This window comes from Erpetoichthys calabaricus, chromosome 16 (assembly GCF_900747795.2).
Source record: "Erpetoichthys calabaricus chromosome 16, fErpCal1.3, whole genome shotgun sequence".
Classification (NCBI taxonomy): domain Eukaryota; kingdom Metazoa; phylum Chordata; class Cladistia; order Polypteriformes; family Polypteridae; genus Erpetoichthys; species Erpetoichthys calabaricus.
Genome location: NC_041409.2, coordinates 53,011,021 through 53,034,345, shown reverse-complemented (window position 1 = coordinate 53,034,345; position 23,325 = coordinate 53,011,021). Strand labels below are relative to the sequence as shown.

Sequence of the window (23,325 nt, the reverse complement as noted above, 5' to 3'; positions counted from 1 at the left end):
AACCTGCATGTCTTTGGACGGAAACCGGAGCACCTGGAGGAAGCCCACGCAGACATGGGCAGAACATGCAAACTCCAGACAAGGAGGACCCGGGAAGTGAACCCGGGGCTCCTTACTGCGAAGCAGCAGCGCTACCACTGCGCCACCACTTCATAATAATCACCGGATTTAAAAAGTGCCCAGATTCTGGGGTCAGATCCTGGGCCCAAGTACTGCTTATGTGCAGACTGCATGTTCTCCCTACTCCCATGTGCCAAGCTGAGAGGCTTACAATTACACAATTGGCAAACCGAGGCGCGCCCATTTGTTGCACGTGTGGATTGCATGTGTTCTTCCTGTATGCTGATGAGTTGTCTTCACATATTAGAGACACGCTGATTACTATCTGGGCCCTGCGATGGACTTGCTCCCTATTTGGTGATGATTCCTGCCTCACACCTGATGCTGCCTGGACAGGCGCCACCTTCCTGTGACTAAGCAGGTGAAATGGAAGAGGATGGGCAAATTGCTCATCTTAAAATGAAGTTATGAATTAATGCCAGAAATTTCAAATTACACAATTGGTAATTTCACCCCTCACTTTATCTTCTTAGGGGGACCATTACAGTCCAATGGAAGGGTCACAATGATAAATAACAGTGTACATAATATGATTTGTCAAAGTAACCCTTGTTAATTTTTTACCTTGTTCTTGTGTGTGTTTGAGTATATTTAGCAATGCTGACGATGCTGTATGCACACAGCTGTGACAAAGCCTGGTGGCACAGTGGCTGGATCGGTGGGCTGTGCTGACAAGGTGAACCTTGAACATCTTTCTCAGGCCTGTGTGTGTCTGTCGCCAAACCCCACATACACGTGTATGTTGTGCTACTGCGATTGTTAAGCCTATGAGGAAGCACAAGTCTGTGAGTTTGTGCACTGATGTCATCCCATCTAGGATGAATAGGACTCGGGAGCAACTGGAGGGTCTCGGTCCATCATTTATCCAAGTTCTAAACCTTTAATGCTGAGCGGGGTCACAAGACAGCTGGAGCCTATCTCAGCAAGTGTTTTGTGCAAGCCACGAACAACGCCTGGATGAAAAACCAGACCACTACAGGATTAACGCACACACATATTAATTAATGGCCAATTTAAAAACACCATTCCACATTACCTGCATAGACACCAATGCATACATCAGAGATGCAAACTCCGTGCAGGGGGAACCCAGGACTTGAACCTCTGTCTGTTTGTTCTGATGCAGCAGCGCTACCAGTGTGCAGCCCTTATTGTCAAATACACCGTGGACAGAAATGCTTACTTGCAGGTGCTGATTAACAAGCAAATTGTCACTACTCTTAAGTGCCTCGATAGATAGATAGATAGATAGATAGATAGATAGATAGATAGATAGATAGATAGATAGATAGATAGATAGATAGATAGATGTGAAAGGCACTATATAAGATAGATAGATAGATAGATAGATAGATAGATAGATAGATAGATAGATAGATAGATAGATAGATAGATAGATAGATAGATAGATAGATGTGAAAGGCACTATATAAGATAGATAGATAGATAGATAGATAGATAGATAGATAGATAGATAGATAGATAGATAGATAGATAGATAGATAGATGTGAAAGGCACTATATAAGATAGATAGATAGATAGATAGATAGATAGATAGATAGATAGATAGATAGATAGATAGATAGATAGATAGATGTGAAAGGCACTATATAACATATACAGTTGTGGCCAAAAGGTTTGAGAATGACAGAAGTATTAATTAATTTTCACAAAGTTTGCTGCTTCAGTGTTTTTAAATATTTTTGTCAGATGTTTCTATGGTGGACTGAAGTAGAATTACAAGAATTTCATAAGTTTCAAAGGCTTTTATTGACAATGATGTTACGTTTATGCAAAGTGTCAATATTTTCAGTGTTGATCCTTCTTTCTTTTTCAACACCACTGCAATTCTCCCTGGCATGCTGTCTGTGAACCAACTTCTGGGCCAAATCCTGACTGATGGCAGCCCATTCTTGCAGAATCAATGTTTAGAGTTTGTCAGAATTGGTAGGTTTTTGTTTGTCCGCCCTCCTCTTGAGGGTTGACCACAGGTTCTCAATGGGATTGAGGTCTGGGGAGTTTCCTGGCCATGGACCCAAAATTTCAATGTTTTGTTCCCCAAACCCCTTGGTTCTCACTTTTGCCTTCTGGCCCGGTGCTCCATTATGCTGGATTGTTCATTGTTGGTCACCAAACTGTTCTTGGATGGTTGGGAGAAGTTGCTCTCGGAGGATGTTTTGGCCCCATTCTTTATTCACGCACATCACCACTTAAGTCCAACCCAAGTCTCACTAAATGTGAAGGTGAAGCACACTGCATTGGCTGGGTGCAGATTTTATATGATTGTGTTTAAAATTGAATGTATAGACGTGTTTACAATAACAGCAATGCTGCTGATACACGTGTGTTTTAAATCTAAAAAATCTTGCAACAATAAATCTATTATATCAAAAAAAATCCTGGGATGAGACATGACTTTTTCAGAGAGATAATTTCATGTCCTGCAAGACGAGACTTTGTGCCAAGAGATTTAACAAAACCCGGGGCTGGAAATAAAAGGCAAAGAGTAGATGACAAAGTAGAACGTCATAAAGAATTCCAAAACGTTGGCGTGATACCCATGCAGAACAGGTTAGAGATAAAGGAAGTACTGAAATTTGAAAGTCTCAAAAAAATGATAGTAAAGATCGCATTGGCGCAAATAAACGGAAAATATTACTTGGTGAAATAACAGAACACCGAAAAGAGATTGAATATATGGACATAGGTGATATGACAGAAGTACCGTATGTAGATATCGTTTGGCTTTAAAGTTTAAGTCGGAGACTTGTAGATCATTTAATTCGTGTTGCCATCAGGGTAAAGTAGTGTTTCTTCCCAATGAAGAGGCCTGTCCGCGAGAATTAAAAGATTTGTTTGGTGAAAGTGAAATCCACATACGCAAGCGGCAGAAATGTGAAGTGTCTGGTGTGCCGCCCAGGCCAGGAGGTTGGTGAGCGAAGTGAGCAGGGGGCAAAGCCAACTACTAAATAAAAAATTCAAAAGTTATTTAATGAGGCAGAGCAATAAAACTTCTAAAGCCTTTTAAGCACAGAACAGTTCTTAAAACAGCAGCTTCTTTAGTGTGCTTTGCAAAAAAAAAAAAACAAAACTATAATTTTTATTATTTTTACCGTAACAATTCAGTTTAAATATTTTGAACATGAACTTGTTTTAGCCCTGCATGTCTTTCTGGGTGGAGGTCCTGCCCGACACATTGAATCGTGGTCCCTGGCTCAGTCTACGCCCAAGACTGAACGTGTTCTCCTTGCTGCTATGTGGGTTCCCTCCAACATGCAAGTACCAGGCTAACTGGCAGCCCTAAACAAGAGCACAGTTTAAAGATGTGGTGGCACAGTGGCTTGTCCGGCAGAGTGATGGATCCAGCTTGTTCACAGGCCATGTGGACTTTCCACATTTTCCCTGTGAGTACTTGGGATTTCCTCTGTACTCTTAAAAATAAAGACACCAGAGTGGTTCTTAAGAGAGGTACCACAGATGGACCATTTGTGGTTTCCAAAAGAACCATGCACCAGAAGGTTCCAGAAAGATTTCACAAATTGTTCTTTATAGAGGTTTCAGCTCATTCAAAAAGCTGCTGCAAAATTATTACAAGAACTAGAATGGACGATCAAATAACTTCAATTCTCAAGTCCTTATACTGGCTCCTAGTTAAGCTTAGAGCTGATTTGAAATTTTCCTTTTTACACTTCCATGCATGTGCGCCCAGGGGTCATCTTCCTGGTTCTGGTGAGGTAAGCAGTGTCACTCCGTGATGAGAGAGGTCACTGGCTCTCCTTTTCAAGCAGCAGCTCCAAGTAGACACCAAGTGAGGGCAACTAACACCCAGAGCTGCCCCTACCTGTCAGGGCTCTATAAAACATGACAATCCTCAGGAAATGGTGTCTGATTTTGGACTCAGAATCCAACCTTGAGCTCCTTCGAGTTATCCCAAGCCTCCCTAACATGGGACACCTTTTTTTTTTTTTGCTGGGCTGTAAACAATATTTTATATTGGTGCCAACATGCACAATTTTTGTTTGCTTGGTTTGCTGTATGGAGACGCTCAGCTTGTGCTATTTTGTCCAGCAGTCACAATATACAAAGCCTTAATTGTCTGAGGCTCACTGAACCATCTGAACATACAGCAGAGCACACCTTACAATGTCAGGGTGCCGGTCTACTTATAATTCCAGGGATTAATAAAATAACAGTGGGAGGCTGAGCTTTAAGTTAGAAGGCTCTGAAGCTGTGGAATGATGTTGGTGCTCATATCAGAAATGTCACACCAGTCACAGAAGAAAACTCACGACTTTGGTCTGGCATACCCTGAGTACAGTGACTGATCAGCTGTAAATCTCAGTTTGATAGTCATTTGTATAAATATACAGTATACAGTAATACAATAATTATAAACTGCTACTCACCCTCCCTTATCCGGTTTCCCTTTTTGGAATTTTGTAACACTGCAAACTTCCAAGCTGTTCTCCTGCCCATGGGAAGTTATCTGAGATCATGGGAGCCTTGGATTCTGTCTTCAGATTGGGTAGCCGAGCACATACTCTAGTATACAGTAGAATGACCAGCAGGGCATGCATGGCTAGCTGGCCATGGTCTCCATGACTCTAACTGTGTCTGACTTGTCTTTGACTTTCTAGCTTCTAACTGACCATTGACCCCACATGAGTTTATTTTACCCTTGATGATGCCGACTGAGATTTTATTTTCCTCTCACCCGTTGTTACTGGCTAGAGTTCAACCAGTTATTAATGAACAGATAGTGCTGGGCTCTATTTATGCTATTCAATTTCAAACTATGTTTTTATGTAAATCTTTGACTTTGAATATTCATTAGGTATTCATTAACTAATAAAGTTTGTAATTGTATTTAACCTGTAAACCAGTTACAGTGCTCACAGTCTGCTCTCAGTGAAGAGTGCTATACAAAAATAAACTGAAATGAATTGAATTAAATGAACAAATAATACATATAAAGTGCTTATTTCCATCTTCTTCTTCTTCTTTCGGCTGCCCCCATTACGGGTTGCCACAGGGGATCATCTTTTTCCATATCTTCCTATCCTCGTCCTCTTGTTCTGTTACCCCCATCACCTGCATGTTCTCCCTCACCACATCCATAAACCTCCTCTTAGACCTTCCTCTTTTCCTCTTCCCTGGCAGCTCTATCTTTAACATCCTTCTCCCAGGATACTCAGCATGTCTCCTCTGCACATGTCCAAACCAATGCAGTCTTGCCTCTCTGACTTTGTCTCCCAACCGTCCAACTTGAGCTGACCCTCTAATGTCCACATTTCTAATCCTATTCATCCTCGTCACACCCAGTGCTAATCTTAGCATCTTTAACTGCTACCTCCAGCTCTGTCTCCTGCTTTCTGGTCAGTGCCACCGTCTTTAGCCCATATAACATACTGTAGCTGGTCTCACTACTGTCCTGTAGACCTTTCCCTTTCATTTTTGCTGATATCCGTCTGTCACAAATCACTCCTGACATTCTTCTCCACCCATTCCACCCTGCCTACACTCTCTTTTTCACCTCTCTTCCACAATCCCCATTACTCTGTACTGCTGAAGTATGTAAACTCATCCACCTTCACCAACTCTACTCCCTGCATCCTCACCATTTCACTGACCTCCCTCTCATTTACACACATGTATTCTGTCTTGTTCCCGCGGACCTTCATTCCTCTCCTCTCCAGAGCATATCTCCACCTCTCCAGGGTTTCCTTAACTTGCTCCCTACTCTCGCTACAGACCACAATGTCATCAGCAAACATCATAGTCCACATGGACTCCTGTCTAATCTCATCTGTCAACCTGTCCATCACCATTGCAAATAAAGGGCTCAGAGCCGATCCCTGATGTAATCCCACCTCCACCTTGAATGCATCCGTCACTCCTACCGCAGACCTCACCACAGTCACACTTCCCTCGTACATATCCTGTACAACTCTTACGTACTTCTCTGCCACTCCTGACTTCATCATACAATACCACAACTCCTCTCGAGGCACCCTGTCATATGCTTTCTTCAGGTCCACAAAGACGCAATGCAACTCCTTCTGGCCTTCTCTGTACTTCTCCATCAACATCCTCAGAGCAAACATCGCATCTGTGGTACTCTTTCCTGGCATGAAACCATACTGCTGCTCACTAATCATCACCTCCCTTCTTAACCGAGTTTCCACTACTCTTTCTCATAACTTCATGCTGTGTCTCACCAGTTTAATGCCTCTGTGGTTACTACAATCCTGTACATCCCCCTTATTCTTAAATATCGGCACCAGTACACTTCTTCTTCACTCCTCAGGCATCCTCTCACTTTCCAAGATTTCATTAAACAGTCTGGTTAAAAACTCTACTGCCATCTCTCGTAAACACCTCCACGCTTCCACAGGTATGTCATCTGGACCAATGGCCTTTTTTAATTCTTCATCTTCTTCATAACTGTCCTTACTTCCTCCTTGCTAATCTGTTGCACTTCCTGATTCAGTACTGCCAATCATTCAACCTTCTCTCTCTCTCTCAATGTCGTCACTCATTAGCCTCTCAAAGTACTCTTTCCATCTGCTCAACACACTCTCCTCGCTTGTGAGTACGTTTCCATCTTTATCCTTTATCACCCTAACCTGCTGCACATCTTTTCCAGCTCAGTCCCTATGTCTAGCCAATCAGTACAGGTCCTTTTCTCCCTCCTTAGTGTCCAACCTCTCATACAACTCATCATACTTTAGCCTTCACCACCTCTCTCTTCACCTTGTGCCTTATCTCCTTGTACTCTTGTCTACTTTCTGCATCTCTCGGACTATCCCACTCCTTCTTCACTATCCTCTTCCTCTGTATACTCTTTTGTACTTCCCCATTCCAAAACTAGGTTTCCTTTTCCTCCTTCCTCTGTCCAGATGTCAGGCCAAGCACCCTTCTTGCTGTCTCCCTAAGTACTTCTACTGTAGTTGCCCAGCTGTCTGGTAACTCTTCACTATCACCCAGTGCCTGTCTTACTCCCTCAGGTCAACCTTCCAGTCTTCCTTTTTCAACTTCCACCATTTGATCCTTGGCTCTGCTCTCATTCCCCTCCTCCTCTTGGTCTCCAAAGTCATCCTACAGACCACCATCTTATGCTGCTTAACCACACTTTCCCCTGCCACAACTTTGCAGTCTTCAATCTCCTTCAGACTGACTCTTCTGCATAGGATATAATCTACCTGTGTGCATCTTCCTCCACTCTTGTACATCACCCTATGTTCCTCCCTCTTCTTAAAATCCACATTTACCACTGCCATGTCTATCCTTTTGGCAAAATACACTATCATCCTGACCTTCCTCAATCCTCTCCTTGACACCATACCTACTCATTACCTCCTCATCTCCTCTGTTCCCTTCACCAACATGTCCACTGAAATCCGCTCCAATCACCACTTTCTGTCCCTTGGGTACACTGTTCATCACTTCATCCAACCCAATCCAGAAATCATGTTTCTCATCCATTGCACACCCAATTTGCGGTGCATATGCACTAACAACATTCAGCATTACACCTCCAATTTCCAGCTTCTGCCTGACACTCTTTTCACCTCCAAAACACTCTTGACATACTGTTCCTTCAGAATAACTCCTACCCCATTTCTTCTCCCATCCACACCATGATAGAACAATTTGAATCCACCTCCAGTCCACCTGGCCTTACTCCCCTTCCATTTAGTCTCTTGCACGCACAATATATCAACCTTCCTTCTCTCCATCATATCTGCTAACTCTCTCCCCTTACCAGTCAGACTGTCAACATTCAAAGTTCCTACCCTCAGTTCCACTCTCTTTACCTTCCTCCTCCCCCCCCCTCCTCTTCTTCTCCTTCTTCAGCCAACCTTAGCCCAATTTCCACCAGCACCCTATTGGCTAACATTACTGGTGGCGGTGGTTGTTAACCCGGGCCTCGACTGATCCAGTATGGAAATTTGCATTGTTGTCCGCATATTGATTTGGCAGATTTTTACCCTGGATGCCCTTCCTGATGTAACCCTCCCCATTTATCTGGGCTTGGGACCGGCGCGAAGAAACACACTGGTTTGTGCATCCCCTGAGGCTGGGTTTACATCCCCAGTGTGCTGATTTCATACAAAAAAAAAATCATTACTTTAGGTCAATTCTATGTGTTCTTTCAAAAAATTTTGAAAAAACGCAACCCTATTTACCTTGTGAAATCCAGCTGGTGTTTTTCCTGTTGTCCACAATGGTCTCCTGGTTAACCCTCTGCCAAAGGTTCATGAAAGGTCCTTCTGCCATTTGTCCCTGCAAATCATCATATGTATGTTGTTCTACATCCCCTTTGATGACTAAAGCCACAATTCACAGCCCAGATGGCAAATGCTTCCTACAAGAAAATGAGTGACTATGTATTGAAGTCATACCCCATAAAACTGCAAAATGTTCATGTGTTGTTATTTATTTTTAAAACGCAAGCATATTAATGAGGCAATTATTGTCTTACTACACAGGGTGCCTACAGACACACTCAGTAACTGAATGGTGTAAATGTTTTGCTATTCATGCTATTCTCTTCCAGACCAAATATTTTTTTCCAATAAATGTGCAGGCCATTCGATTTCCTCTTTGTGTGGCTTTGAATACAGAAGCATAGTCCTGCTGGAACAGAAAAGGGCCTCCCCCAAATCAAAGCGCATAATTGTCTCAAATGTATTTGTATACTGTGGCAATAATAGTACCATTCACAGAAACAACCCAAACCTTGCCATTATTCCTCCTCCACACAAACTTAACAGTAGGCACTGTACAGTCCTCAAGGTAGCCTTTCGCCTGGTATGTGCCAAAGCCAGATTCATCGATCAGACTGACAGATAGTGAAGTGAGGTTTCTACTGCTCCAGAGTCCAATGGCAGTTGATGCTTGACATTGCACATAGTGATCTTAGGCTTGTGTGCAGCTGCTCAGCTATGGAAAACCACTTCACTGTATTTATCAATAGCACCTGATGACCCCAAATCTCTTGATTCGCTAACACAATGTCTAACCTGTATCTCAGAATGGATGAATAGTAACTTTCTCAAATTAAATAAAGAAAAAACCGAAATCTTAGTGATTGGCAATAATGGATACAATGAGGCTATTAGAAATAAACTGGTTGCATTAGGATTAAAAGTCAAATCGGAGGTAAAAAGCTTAGGGGTAACCATTGATTGTAATCTGAATTTTAAATCGCATATTAATCAGATCACTAGGACAGCATTTTTTCACCTAAGAAACATAGCAAAAGTTAGACCTCTTATATCATCGAAAGATGCAGATAAATTAGTTCATGCGTTTGTTTTCAGTCGGCTAGATTACTGTAACGCACTCCTCTCAGGACTACCCAAAAAAGACATCAATCGTTTGCAACTAGTGCAGAATGCAGCTGCTAGAATCCTTACCAGGAAAAGAAAATCCGAACACATTTCTCCAGTTTTGATGTCACTACACTGGTTACCTGTGTCATTCAGAATGGACTTTAAAATTCTGCTTATGGTTTATAAAGCTTTAAATAATCTTGCCCCGTCTTATATATCGGAATGTCTGACACCTTATATTCCAAATCGTAACCTCAGATCCTCAACTGAGTGTCTCCTTAGAATTCCAAGAGCAAAACTTAAAAGAAGTGGTGAGGCGGCCTTCTGCTGTTATGCACCTAAAATCTGGAGTAGCCTGCCAGTAGGAATTTGCCAGGCTAATACAGTGGAGCACTTTAAAAAAACTGCTGAAAACACATTACTTTAACATGGCCTTCTCATAACTTCATTGTAATTTAATCCTGATACTCTGTATATCTAATTCATTATAATAACTATTGTAAAAGACCAGGCCCCAGGCACAGACAGACAGACACCGTATGTCTGAAAAACACGCTTCTTTATTTTATCTTCAGCCGTGGGGCACGCCTTCCCCGTGTCCCACTGGCCCAACACAGTCCCACAAGCACTTAAATTACACACAACAAACCGCACTTCTCAGCACCACCACTCCTCCTCAGGCTTCGTTCTCCTTCCTCCCAACTCTGGCTCTCTGAGTGGTGGTGGCTGGCCCTTTTTATATCCCACCCGGAAGCGGTCCAGGTGCTTGGACACCTGGTCCTAATTGCCCTTCCGGGTGGGGTTGAAGGTATGACCAGCCAGGCTGCTGACTCCACACAGCTCCCCCTGGCGGCCATCCGAGCCCCCAACCAGGCTGTGGAGGACTCCATCTCCCATGGTGCCATGCGCCGGGCTGGGGAATCATTGGCTGCCAGGGAGGCTGCCACCAAGCGTCCCGGGGGAGGTACCGAACAGTCCATGGCTGCTCCCCCGGAACAGATGTAGGAGAGGCGTCCCTGCCGGGCATGGGACCCGGCTGTCCTTTACACTATTCATTCAAAATCTGTACTAACCCCTACTCTCTCTTCTGTTTCCTTTTCCGGTGTCCTGTTGGTGGTGGCGTGTGCCACCACCATCTACCCAAAGCACCATGATGTTCCAACAATGATGGATGGATTAAAAGCCAGAAGTCTGCATGACCATCAGCATCAAGTGACTCCGTGAAAACCCTAACTACAAAGAGGACTATTTCATTTATGTTAGGTAGAATGCCCAAAGGGGACTGGGCGGTCTCGTGGCCTGGAACCCCTACAGATTTTATTTTTTTCTCCAGCCTTCTGGAGTTTTTTTTTGTTTTTTCTGTCCACCCTGGCCATCGGACCTTACTCCTTTCTATGTTAACTAATGTTGTCTTATTTTAATTTATTTTGTCTTTTATTTTTCTTTTCTTCATTATGTAAAGCACTTTGAGCTACATTTTGTATGAAAATGTGCTATATAAATAAATGTTGTTGTTGACAAAATTCCTGAAGATGCTCACTGCACATAGTTCTTGTGTTGACATTGTATCTAGACGCAGTCTGAAACTCTGTTGTTATATGACAAAGAACAGTGTGCTTTAGCACTCTGCGGCATAGCTTTGCTAATTTGCATGGCTGAGTTGCTGTTGTTCTATCCACTTTAAAATAATGGCATTTAGTAAACTGGGCCAGATCTAATAGAGCAGAAATTTCAAGTACAGACTTATGGCAAGGGTGACATCCTATGACAGCGCCATATTTAAAGCCACAGAACTCTTCAGTATGACCCAGTGTTTTTCAATAGAGATTTCATGGCTATCTGGTTGATCTGATCCACCTTCTCACAATGAAGCACCTGAAGTCAGTCATTTGGAGGAGCATCCACAGACTTTTAATCATATAGTGTATTAGATTTAAATCACAATCAAAGACAAACAACAGTGTAAATATTACAAAATTGTTTAATGACCATCATAAAACAAATATATTTCCAACAAACAGGACAGTATTCACAATCAAAATACAGGACAGAAATAAGGCAGTCTTTCACTGGAATGGTTCCTTTACAATACGGACCGGGGTGAGCAGATCGACAGGGCCTAACAGAAATGAGATTTCAGACTATTGGCAGTCAACAAGCTGTCACCTGGCACTTTCCTCGTGTGATGAACATGGAAATGTCAGTGTGCTCAACTGAGGGGTTGTCCTGTTTCTCTTCTTCCACTGATTTACTGCCTTTATAAGGTTGTGTGTGTGGTTTAGGTGTTGTCTTAAATGCTTATTTTTAGATATTCCTAACAAGAAGTCATGCAGGCCTTTTCTGCATTAACGTGGGCAGAAAATGGGACACTTTTCAAAAGCGCTCTTTTTTTAATTTCTCTACAATGGCACAGTTTAATCATGAAATAAAAAAAAGAATCCAGTGATGGGGAAGCAATGCTCACAAATATACATTTTAAGCTTGCTGTCAGTGTATCTGATTAAGTGTTAAGTGAAAGGAGTACCACCAGATGGGTAGGTGAAGCATGATCAGGTTTTGTGAAATTTTGCTAATTTTAGGGAACTTTAGTTTAACTGAGGAAATTGTAAAGTGTCAAAGAATGACATAATAATGTAAAAAATCAATAGAAATGCAAAAGAGTGGAGATTGTGCTATATTTTGTTTGAGCAATGCTATACAAGACAATGTACAGTATAGGACGGATTATGGCCAGTTGTCAATTCTTAACTTGGCACATGGCCCCATTTTGCCCTATTACAGTATTCTAGATGAAGGTTAACAGACTAATAAAAAGAGAGAAAGATCAAACTGAACATTTCCAATCTTCCAGTCACACACAAGTGTCTTACTGAGTGATACAAAAATCAACAGAACAGCACTAAACATCCTGTTTGATGTTGTTGCAGCTTTAAAGGGTCAAAACAAATAAATACCCCAGTAAATGAAACGGAGTGGCTCAAAGATGTCTCTCTATTATTAAAAAAAAATCCTGGGAGAGAAAGACTAGGGAGATGAGATGTGATCTTCAAGTGACACTTAAAAAGACCCGTGAGACGAAAGAGATTGACCCAGGACCGTCTCGCAGGGACATAGAACCACAGGCAGCAAAACACTCAGTCGTGTCAAGGCTTGAGCACACACAGATCCAGGGCACTCCGCGCATATAAAGCATATAAGGACAATACGTTATAGATGAAAAACTGACAACTAAGCAAAGAAGAAAGAGTAGCGCGGAGAAAAGAGACTCAAATGCATTGGAGAGAAAAAAAAATGAAAAAAAGAATAATCTAGGAGCAAATTCAGAAAATAAGGAAAGTAATTATGAGCCCGGAACAAGTGGAATTGAAAAAAAAAAAAAAGCATGTCCAATTGGGCTCAGAATTAAAAGACAAAGTAGAACTTCATAAAGATGTTCAAAAATGTACGTTGGCACTATACACATGCAGAGCAGGTTAGAGATTATGAAAGCAGTGGAATTTGAAAGGCTAAAACAAACAAAAAAAAACGATGGCGCGATACACATGTAGAGAAAGTTAAAGAATATGAAAGGAAAATTACAAAGTATAAAAAAAGAAAGTAAAGATCGCAGGAGCACAAACTAACATTACACGAAAAAAGGGAAAATAATCACCACGAACCAGGTGTCATTGAAAAAAAAGCAGGACAAAGTGAGGTCAGAAATAAAAGACTAAAAGTAGAAAACAAAGTAAAACGTCATAAAGAGATTAAAAAACAAGGGGGCCAAACACATGCAGAGCAGGTTATAGAATATGAAAACAGAAAAAAACGACAGTGCCAAAACAAAAAAAGTAAACATCGTATTAGCACAAACAAAGAGAAATTATTACTCGGAGAAATAACTAAAAGGTGAATAGAGATTGAATATATGGACACAGGTAATATGTCAGATGTAAATATTGTAAGGCTTTGAAGTTTAAGTCAGAGAATTTCAAAAATGGGGTTTACCTCACATGCATTTATTGGTTACTTTGCAAAAAAAAATTATTAACTGCTGATAATGTAGATCACTTTGTCTGTGCTGAAATTCCAAACAGAGAAACCTATCCTGAATTATGGTACAAAGTCATTAAACACACGTCTCACGGACCTCATTTAAAAGATTCAGCATATTGGGACTCGAAAGATTCCAAATATTGTTTTTAAAGAAGTTCTGAAATAAAAGTGAAACTAATGAAATAGCAACAATTCAAAGAAAAAAAATATCTTAAAAGTGTGTACCCAGAAAACCAAACACACAGGTTGGCGAGCGAAGCCCGCTAGTTTAAGTAAAAATGTCAAAGTAGGCAAGGAAGGTAGAGCAGTGTGAGGAGCTCATATACCAACATACTGTACTATACTATGACATCAGTCATTGTTAAACATACAAGAGTAAAAAAAAAAAACAAAACCACTGCCAATATAAAACATAACTGACGGTTATACAGCACTCAAATGATTCATGTAAATGTTTAATAGCTCTGACTTGATTCAACTGAGGGTTCATGTATCATTTTAACTATTAGACTTGGATATCTGCTAAAATGACATTTTTAATGTTTTCTACCATATGTTATCTTTGCATTTACAATAAAGTTGACAAACCTTTGAAATGATTGCTGCAGCCTCAAAAAACCTGTTGTCTGATTCCAGTTTTTCAGCCTCATTTGCTGAGGTGTGCAGTTCACCATTGTATGGGGTACATGGAGGTCACCAAAGTGACTGATACCTCCTTAGCATTAGCCCACCAAATCTCCCCCAATGAGCCAAAAATGTACAACAAAAACTTTAAAATACCAAAATAAATAGAGTAGGAAAGATAAGTCTACTTTGTTCCCTACTGTACTGCTTCAGATGCAGTACACTTCCTTCATGTGACATGTTTTAAAACATTCACCAACACACAGCCTGATTTTGCAATCAGGACAGTAGAAGCGTGTTTCTTTGTGCACTTTCTTATAATATTGCTTCCGCTGCTTCCACGTTAGACAGCAGAATATCAGTGCGTTATCTACATGATCGACTCCACCTATTTTATTATTGTAGGCTACAATAGCACAAGGCTTAGTGATTTCCACATTCCCCCTGACATGAACACGGGCAGTTGCTGCATTGTGAACAGTGCTTAAGGGGTGAACATATTGTTTGTCCTTCCACTTGATCATAATCATTTTTCCAAACAGCTACTTGCACAATGGTGAACTTTTACACAACTGAATTCGCCAGGCATATTATGGCAGTTTAGTCATACAGTGCTGTGTGCATCAGTTTCACTACCCATATCAATGTCTGATGACCAACTTAGATCGTCATCACTGTTGCTTGATTCAATAAAAGCTTCAGTTTTAGTTTGATCTAAAACTGTCTTTACAGCATCTCATTTAAACGTCACTGTTTTTTAGTTGAAGGCTCTGTCCTCTTCGTGAATACTGAGGAGTTACCAAAGAAAGGAAAAACACAAAGAAAAAATTACAATTTTTTGCAGCATAGCGTTATTTAATCCACAAGATGGCAGCAGAATACTGTCCCGAGCCTTATATGGGCTTCAAGCAGTATATCTAATCAAAACAGGTTACCCTGAGTACTACTTGGGGTTAACTTTATTATATAGAATTTTGAGCTGAAGATATGCTCTGAGTTTAATGCCAAGGAGGTTAAAGAACAGATAATAAGATGCCTTGTTGTTCATTTTGTGATTTGACCTTAGAAGGTATAGTAAATTGTCCAAACTTCTTAGAAATCACAGTTTACAACTATGCAGTTGTATACTGTATGCTTTGTGAGAAATAAGAGGTCAACTTGGTATAAAGTTCAATCAAGAAAACACACTACACAACACATCCGCTTAAGCTCTGATTTTTACATTTTTATTTGGCATGAACATTCGATACATGGTCACCAAACTGTTTAATGACGTATCCAAAAATAAAAGGTCGTGTCCTATCCTCCCATTGCCTGGCTTTTCAAAAAGGACGTAATGCACGATTAAGGGGTTGAAATATTTTCTTTAAATGTTTCAAAATGTTATTGAATTGCTCCTTATCTGACAAAGTGATGAATTTATAGTTTTTGATTATAATTCCACTGTGGGGAGAAAAAATATTGCAGCCTGTAATATTTGACACCTGAGGAGGACTACGGACAGTGTGAATAATACAGAAGGCAGAACGTTTTGAAGTTCATCACATGTTCAGAGTAAATCACCTACAACTGTTTTAATAATAACCTTCACAGCCAGAACTAGTGGCTCAAATGAAAGACAAAGCACCAAAAACCCAATGAAAGCACCAATGTATCGCCCCATAATTTCTTGCACATATGTATTCATCACATAATAGTTTCTGCCAGTGGATTAACATAGATTTCACACATATTAAATTAGATTTTGTAATTACAAAAACACAATTGAATGAACTGCCACAGAAAGTCTCTTCAACAATTGGACCAAGGATTTGAATAATTAAGACATTACTTTTCATTGTCCAAAAATATCATCATTGAATCAGAAAACAAACTTAATGGGAACAACTCATAATTTACTTCATTTAAACAAGTTCACCTTTAAGCCTGTGCGTTCAGTATGATTATTTGACACATACAGCTTGTGGACATTCAAAGGTGTCCACGTTAAAGTTGAGGATCATTTCGGCAATGCTCGATCTGTGTTTGGTGAAAAAATTAAGACTACAACCACCCATGCGAGAACACCCACTGATGAATGCTTGGGGACTGTTGCACCAACAAGGACAAGTATCGAACATGGCTTAAAAGAGGTGCAAAGTATACAAAGTATTATTATTGACCGTTAGATGTCTCTTATAAACCTATTGTTTTTACAATAAAAAATTAAAAACATTTACATCACACCTCCCACATGAATTTCTACTTCTTGCTCCTTTTATCAGTCCAAGTAAAAATTTAAATGTACAAGATGTGTTTTTATTCCACAACAGGAACCTACCTACCTGCTAAAAAATGTCTTGTCCTTTGTATCCAGGCCAAAACGTGGGACACCGATTGTTGTTTTCTTGCTTAGATTACCTAGATATGAATCAATTTCCTTTTAAGCCATGACCCACTGCCCTTGGGAGACCACACCGACCAGAAGAAATTGTGTTCTATTAATAGTCCCAAATGACATCAATTCCTATACAAAAGTCCCCGTCATGTATTAATGTTGATGTCCGATGGAGAGAACAAGTGGAATAAGGCAGCCTACCACCAAGGCCGCCACCTCCACTTTACTCAGTCCCTTTCCCCCGTTGCTCCCACTTGGATTGGGCATGTGGCTGTGCCCGCCACCTCCCACCTCTGGGAGAACGTGAACAGTGGCCACGTAGAGGAACGTCCCAGCAGAAAACAGCATGGCGACACCAGTTGCATTCACTTCTGAAAGGGCCTCTTTACTACTCTAAGAGAGAATGAGCAGAAACAAAATGTCAGACAAACAAAGAATGCAAATACAGAAAGAAAGAAAATTATGGATGATACCAATCTATTAACATCTTATATACTAAGACAAGGTATAGAGTTTCTTTTAGGTGGATTGCTTTTAAGGGTACACCTCATCAGTCATATGTCTTCTATAGAACTGAAGAAAAAGACCTGGATATAAGGCCTTAGCCACGGTGCTAGGCCAACTCTCCTGGTCCCCATTCATTCTGGAAGGAGCACAGCTCAAAGGGAGATCCTAGTCACTAGAGAGACCACACTTGCTTATTTTCATTATCAGTAGCCTGAAATGGGATTCCTTGTAGTTCCCCAAACCTTTTACGTGTCCTGATTGTCTTTTTGCTTCATAATGATTATTACACTCTCAGCCAAGTGCCCCTTCACATCACAAATGCCATAAGAATGACTGGCTATGTATACTAAACAAGTACATGGTGAATAGGTTTCAAGAACTAAGTCCAATTCATGTCTTAAAAATGTAAACCTGGGAAATAAGACCAATCAAAACTGTCATGAAACATATTCTGAAATTCAGCCTTAAGGTTTATAGTCCACAACAGCCACACAAGTTAGTAATAAAATCAATCACTTAATACTAAGTATAATTTACAGCCATTCCTTTCTTCAATTAAAAGTATGAATTTGGCAGTTCAGTATAATGTGCATAGGTCAGCATTAAAATAAAAGATGGACAAATCTGCCTGAAACAACTGAAATACCATAACTACTAGTAAAAATAATGGTGATGAGTATTAGGCATACCTTGCTGAGTCCAACATAAGTAAGCATTGACATGAGGGGAGCTGCCAGGGCAAAAACCAAAAGATGCTTTCGAATTCGATTGCGTTCAAGGCCTGCATGCATCAGGAAGGAGACCAAACCAAAGGCTGCTGGAGCCTGAGACAAAAGAAAGGTCATTAATTAACATTCTTCCTGTATAAGTTTCTTGTATTTTTTTTTTTTTTTTTTGGGAACCGGCCCGGGAAAGTAAATTCTACTAAATTGACTTGAAAGTGCCAGTCAGCATTCTTACTGCACATATTAAATTTTAATGTAGCTGATGAAATATAAACTACACACACATCCACTTAAATCTATGGGGCAATAAAACCCATAAGTCATCAACAACAATCAAATATCCACAAATCCCATTTAGTCCAGTACTGGGACTTTTAAGGCTAGGAGGTGAGTGCAGTTAAGGTGCAGTTTAAGACAGGAACCAAAAATAGATAGGACACATTTCAGGGTCATCCATCATCCTGACATTAGAATGTAAAGGGAATACATGATACCTAACAATTGTTTACAAACAGCTCTTCTTCAGTTGTGGTTGGACTTCATGCCCAAATAACCACATACACAAAATAAGGATGACACAACAGATGTGGTTTCTTGGCCACATTTGGTTTTCTGATCAAGGCCAATTTTTACTGTTCTTAATCAGTTTGACTACTAACTTTTCAACACTTTCTAGTTAAATCAGTAAATGATATGCAATTATAAGAATTTAAAGTATAAGGAGTCATACTGTTTTGTTACTGGAAAAAGTAACTGGATTACAAAAACATTTTACCCTAAACTGAGCTCAATTTTTGGTACATAACGAGGAAAAAGCAGTTAAATATATATTAAAAGCTCCCTTGGATACAAAGGATCATTCAAACGTAAAAGTACAGAATTTCAAAGTATGCAAATAGGCAGCTGTAAAAGATAGAAAATGTCCTTTGTGAAGACAATATCAATTACAGTAAGTCTTTGATGTAAAGAAACCATGTGTTGTGACACGTTAGTCAAAAAGTGTCATCAATTTGTCATATAAACCTATAAATAAATGCATTGACACATTTGGTATTTACTTTGTTGCCGGTAAGTTATAACAAATTTGTGTAGAGATATTCAGCTAAGGAAGACAGAAGTTTCAACATAAGTTTGTTCTGCTCACTAATTATGGCACCAGATAGTGGCGATATGTTGCATGTTCATTAACATATTCAATTAACAATTTCATTGGACTCTCATTTGGAAAAATTACATGAGTTTGGCTACATAGATTACTGGACACTTTGCTGCTGGCTCCCACAGCGCTTCAACAAATATAAAACCTGGTCAAAGTGAGGGCTTTTAGCATTTTCTGAATAATCCCAATTAATGGAGGCTCTAGGTATGCAGTAACATACAGTAAACTCCTGGACCTGGTTTTATACTTAGCAGCTGTTCATTCCCCTTGCAACAGTGTTTAAAAATAGGAGTTTTTAGCTTATTAAATAACACTTGTGATATTTCATTTATGGGTCTTATTTTAGATAAAGTGTAGCTTTTAAATGATTAAATGATGTGACCAAGACTATACAGTGCATCTGGAAAGTACTCACAGCGCATCACTTTTTCCACATTTTGTTATGTTACAGCCTTATTCCAAAATGGATTAAATTCATTTTTATTCCACAGAATTCTACACACAACACCCCATAATGACAACGTGAAAAAAGTTTACTTGAGATTTTTGCAAATTTATTAAAAATAAAAAATTGAGAAAGCACATGTACATAAGTATTCACAGCCTTTGCCATGAAGCTCAAAATTGAGCTCAGGTGCATCCTGTTTACCCTGATCATCCTTGAGATGTTTCTGCAGCTTAATTGGAGTCCACCTGTGGTAAATTCAGTTGATTGGACATGATTCGGAAAGGCGCACAGTTGACAGTTTATATGTCAGAGCACAAACCAAGAATGAAGTCAAAGGAATTGTCTGTAGACCTCCGAGACAGGATTGTCTCGAGGCACAAATCTGGGGAAGGTTACAGAAAAAGTTCTGCTGCTTTGAAGGTCCCAATGAGCACAGTGGCCTCCATCATCCATAAGTGGAAGAAGTTCGAAACCACCAGGACTCTTCCTAGAGCTGGCCGGCCATCTAAACTGAGCGATCGGGGAGAAGGGCCTTAGTCAGGGAGGTGACCAAGAACCCGATGGTCACTCTGTCAGAACTCCAGAGGTCCTCTGCGGAGAGAGGAGAACCTTCCAGAAGGACAACCATCTCTGCAGCAATCCACCAATCAGGCCTGTATGGTAGAGTGGCCAGACGGAAGCCACTCCTTAGTAAAAGGCACATGGCAGCCCGCCTAGAGTTTGCCAAAAGGCACATGAAGGACTCTCAGACCATGAGAAAGAAAATTCTCTGGTCTGATGAGACAAAGATTGAACTCTTTGGTGTGAATGCCAGGCGTCATGTTTGGAGGAAACCAGGCACCACTCATCACCGGGCCAATACCATCCCTACAGTGAAGCATGGTGGTGGCAGCATCATGCTGTGGAGATGTTTTTCAGCGGCAGGAACTGGGAGACTAGTCAGGATAAAGGGAAAGATGACTGAAGCAATGTACAGAGACATCCTGGATGAAAACCTGCTCCAGAGTGCTCTTGACCTCAGACTGGGGCAACGGTTCATCTTTCAGCAGGACAGTGACCCTAAGCACAGAGCCAAGATATCAAAAGAGTGCTTTCAGGACAACTCTGTGAATGTCCTTGAGTGGACCAGCCAGAGCCCAGACTTGAATCCGACTGAACATCTCTGGAGAGATCTTAAAATGGCTGTGCACCGACGCTTCCCATCCAACCTGATGGAGCTTGAGAGGTGCTGCAAAGAGGAATGGGCGAAACTGGCCAAGGATAGGTGTGCCAAGCTTGTGGCATCATATTCAAAAAGACTTGAGGCTGGAATTGCTGCCAAAGGTGCATCAACAAAGTATTGAGCAAAGGCTGTGAATACTTATGTACATGTGATTTCTGAGTTTTTTTATTTTTAATAAAGTTGCAAAAACCTCAAGTAAACTTTTTTCACATTGTCATTATGGTGTGTTGTGTGTAGAATTCTGAGGAAAAAAATGAATTTAATCCATTTTGGAATAAGGCTGTAACATAACAAAATGTGGAAAAAGTGATGCGCTGTGAATACTTTCCGGATGCACTGTAAATATGCAAATATACAGCAAAAGTTAGGATGAAGTGTTATCTGTTATTTTTGAGCTCAGAGAAGATAAACACTCTGTACACGCCTGTAAGAAAATGTGAAATGGGAGCTTTTGGGGAATTGTATATTTTTTTTTTTAAACGTTACCTCAAATTATCATAAAGTAACTTATGGTTGACAGGAGAGGAAGACCAAGTGTAAATTCTGAATTGTCTGATTTTTTTGGCTATTGTCAGTTACTAAAAGCAGTAATCACGCCACAGTATAAAACAATGCCCCTAATAATGGGACACAGGCGCTTATTCAGGTCTGGAGTGAAACATGAGGTAGACTAAATGCCTGCTTTCAAAATGGAGGAAAAATGCAAGTTTTAATATGCAAACACAGTGTGTGCTACGAAAAGGAGGTTTGTGAAGACATACTAAAAACGGCAGGCTGTGTAAAAGACAAAATTGCAGCGCCAGCTACAAGCGAAAAAACAAGCCTTTTTAAGTAATGCCTTGGTTAGATTAAGAAAAATGGACTGCTTAAATTACACAGACATCTCTCTCCTGGTTATATTGAGGAAAAGTTTTCTTTTTTGGACATTGATTTGAATCATTCAGGTTGTATCTTTTCTTCAAATTTTGACTTCTAGTCTTTGAATATTTCCTCACTGAAACTTGCCTTGTTTATTAGTATCACCTGCACCCAGTGTACTTGTTTGAGTGATTCGTAATTTAGTTAGCTCTCTTGTTTCGTGATCTGACCTTGTTCAATTATGTCTTTTATGCTGGTTCAGGTGCAAGATGTGTTGTTCTGCTACAATTGTGTAGCCCTTTCAGGGGTAACGATGAGGGAGCTGAAAAATACAGACATCTCTCTGGACACTACTAAAGTATTCTGAAACGGAAGTCACCATATTCTTTTGCTCTGTTAATTTGTACAACCTTTCGTAGGTTATATGGTAAATGTCAGGAACAGGGAAGCTCTAAGGAATAACAATAGGCCTTTGGTCCCTATAAAGTTGTTCTTGCTTGTTCTGTTTTGAAGCTAAGTTCACCAGCCTTGGCCACATTGCTCGATTTGATTTGTGTTCTTGAGATATGAGTGATGAGAGGATGTCAGGGGATGTACATGTACATCAAGGCTAATAATTTAGGCATTTCCAGTATTAACATGTCCATGAATATAAAAATAATCTGAGGCTAATGTGCCTTTTGTGGACTCTTAGACAACAAATTCCCCCTTTCCTTATATTTAAGAACAGAAATAAAAGGAAAGGCACCGTGCCTACCTTGTGCAGCATGATGGCAACAAATACGATGAGCTGTACACTGGTCTGTGAAGTGGAGGCGGCTGCTCCGAGAGCCACTCCATCAGCTGAAAAAAGGGCATAAGAAATGAGGAAATCACTGCCGACTCAGTGACACAAAAACATTATATATGTAGAAATGGGGTATTTTTACCTGCAGCATGTACAACCAATCCAAGCGTAGTTGTGATTTTAGAATTAGCAGTTCTAGCAGCCTCCGGATCTGAAAGAAATTATTGTGAAATGTAGTAAATGTAGGCACTTCAAAATAACATGAGAACAAATACAGTGGCAAGCAAATGTTTGGGCCCCCTTGCTTAATATGTCTGTTACTCTGAATAGGTAAATGAACTAAAGATAAACTGATCAAGTTAAAGGTGTCACATTTCTTTAATATTTTAAGCAAGACTACATTTTAATTTCTGTCATTCACAGGTACAAAAAAACAAAAACATGAAAAGGGCCTAAAGAAAAATTTTGGGCACTCGACATGGTCTATACTTACTAAGACCCCCTTTGGCAAGTATTGCAGCCTGTAAATGCATTTTGTAGCTAGCTTAGAGTCTTTCATTTCTTACTTGGGGTATTTTCACCAATTCATCCTTGCAAAAGACTTCTAATTCTGCAAGATTCTCATGCCGTCTTGCATGCACTGCTCTTTTGACATCTCTCCATAGATTTTCAACAATGTTTAGGTTGGGGGACTGAGAGGATCATGGCAAACCCATCAGCTTGCACCCCTTGAAGTTCTCCATTGTAGACTTTGAGGTGTGTTTCGGATCATTATCTTCTTGTAGCACATCATCCTAATTTTAACTTCACCTTTTTTACAGATGATGAGATGGTTGCTTCCAGAATTTGCTGGTATTTATTAGAATCCATTCTTCCCTCTACCAATGACATGTTCCTTGTGCCACTGGCTGCAACTCAAGCCCAAAGCCTGATCGATCTACTGCCATGCTTAATAGCTGGAGACGTAGTCTTTTCCCGGAATTCGGACCCCTTTTTTCAAACATACCTTTGCACAATGTGGCCAAAACATTTCAATTTGACTGCATCAGCCCAACTGACTTGTTTCCAAAATGCAGCAGGCTTGTTAAGATGTTCATTTGCAAGCTTTTGGTGCTGAATTTTGT

The 23,325-nt window shown here is 40.3% G+C and overlaps 1 protein-coding gene across 1 annotated transcript in view; it reads right to left on the bottom strand.

Annotated features, from left to right (window-relative positions):
- Positions 1-15,322: 15,322 nt before the first annotated feature.
- Positions 15,323-23,325, bottom strand: part of slc39a9 (solute carrier family 39 member 9) — a 36,140-nt gene continuing 28,137 nt past the window's right edge. Inside the window, exons 5-8 of the mRNA XM_028821320.2 lie at positions 22,344-22,412; positions 22,172-22,257; positions 17,692-17,826; positions 15,323-16,888 (exon numbers count right to left, since the gene is read on the bottom strand). Coding sequence (XP_028677153.1) covers positions 16,649-16,888; positions 17,692-17,826; positions 22,172-22,257; positions 22,344-22,412 — 530 coding nt within the window. The 3' untranslated portion in view covers positions 15,323-16,648. The remainder of the gene's footprint in view (positions 16,889-17,691; positions 17,827-22,171; positions 22,258-22,343; positions 22,413-23,325) is intronic.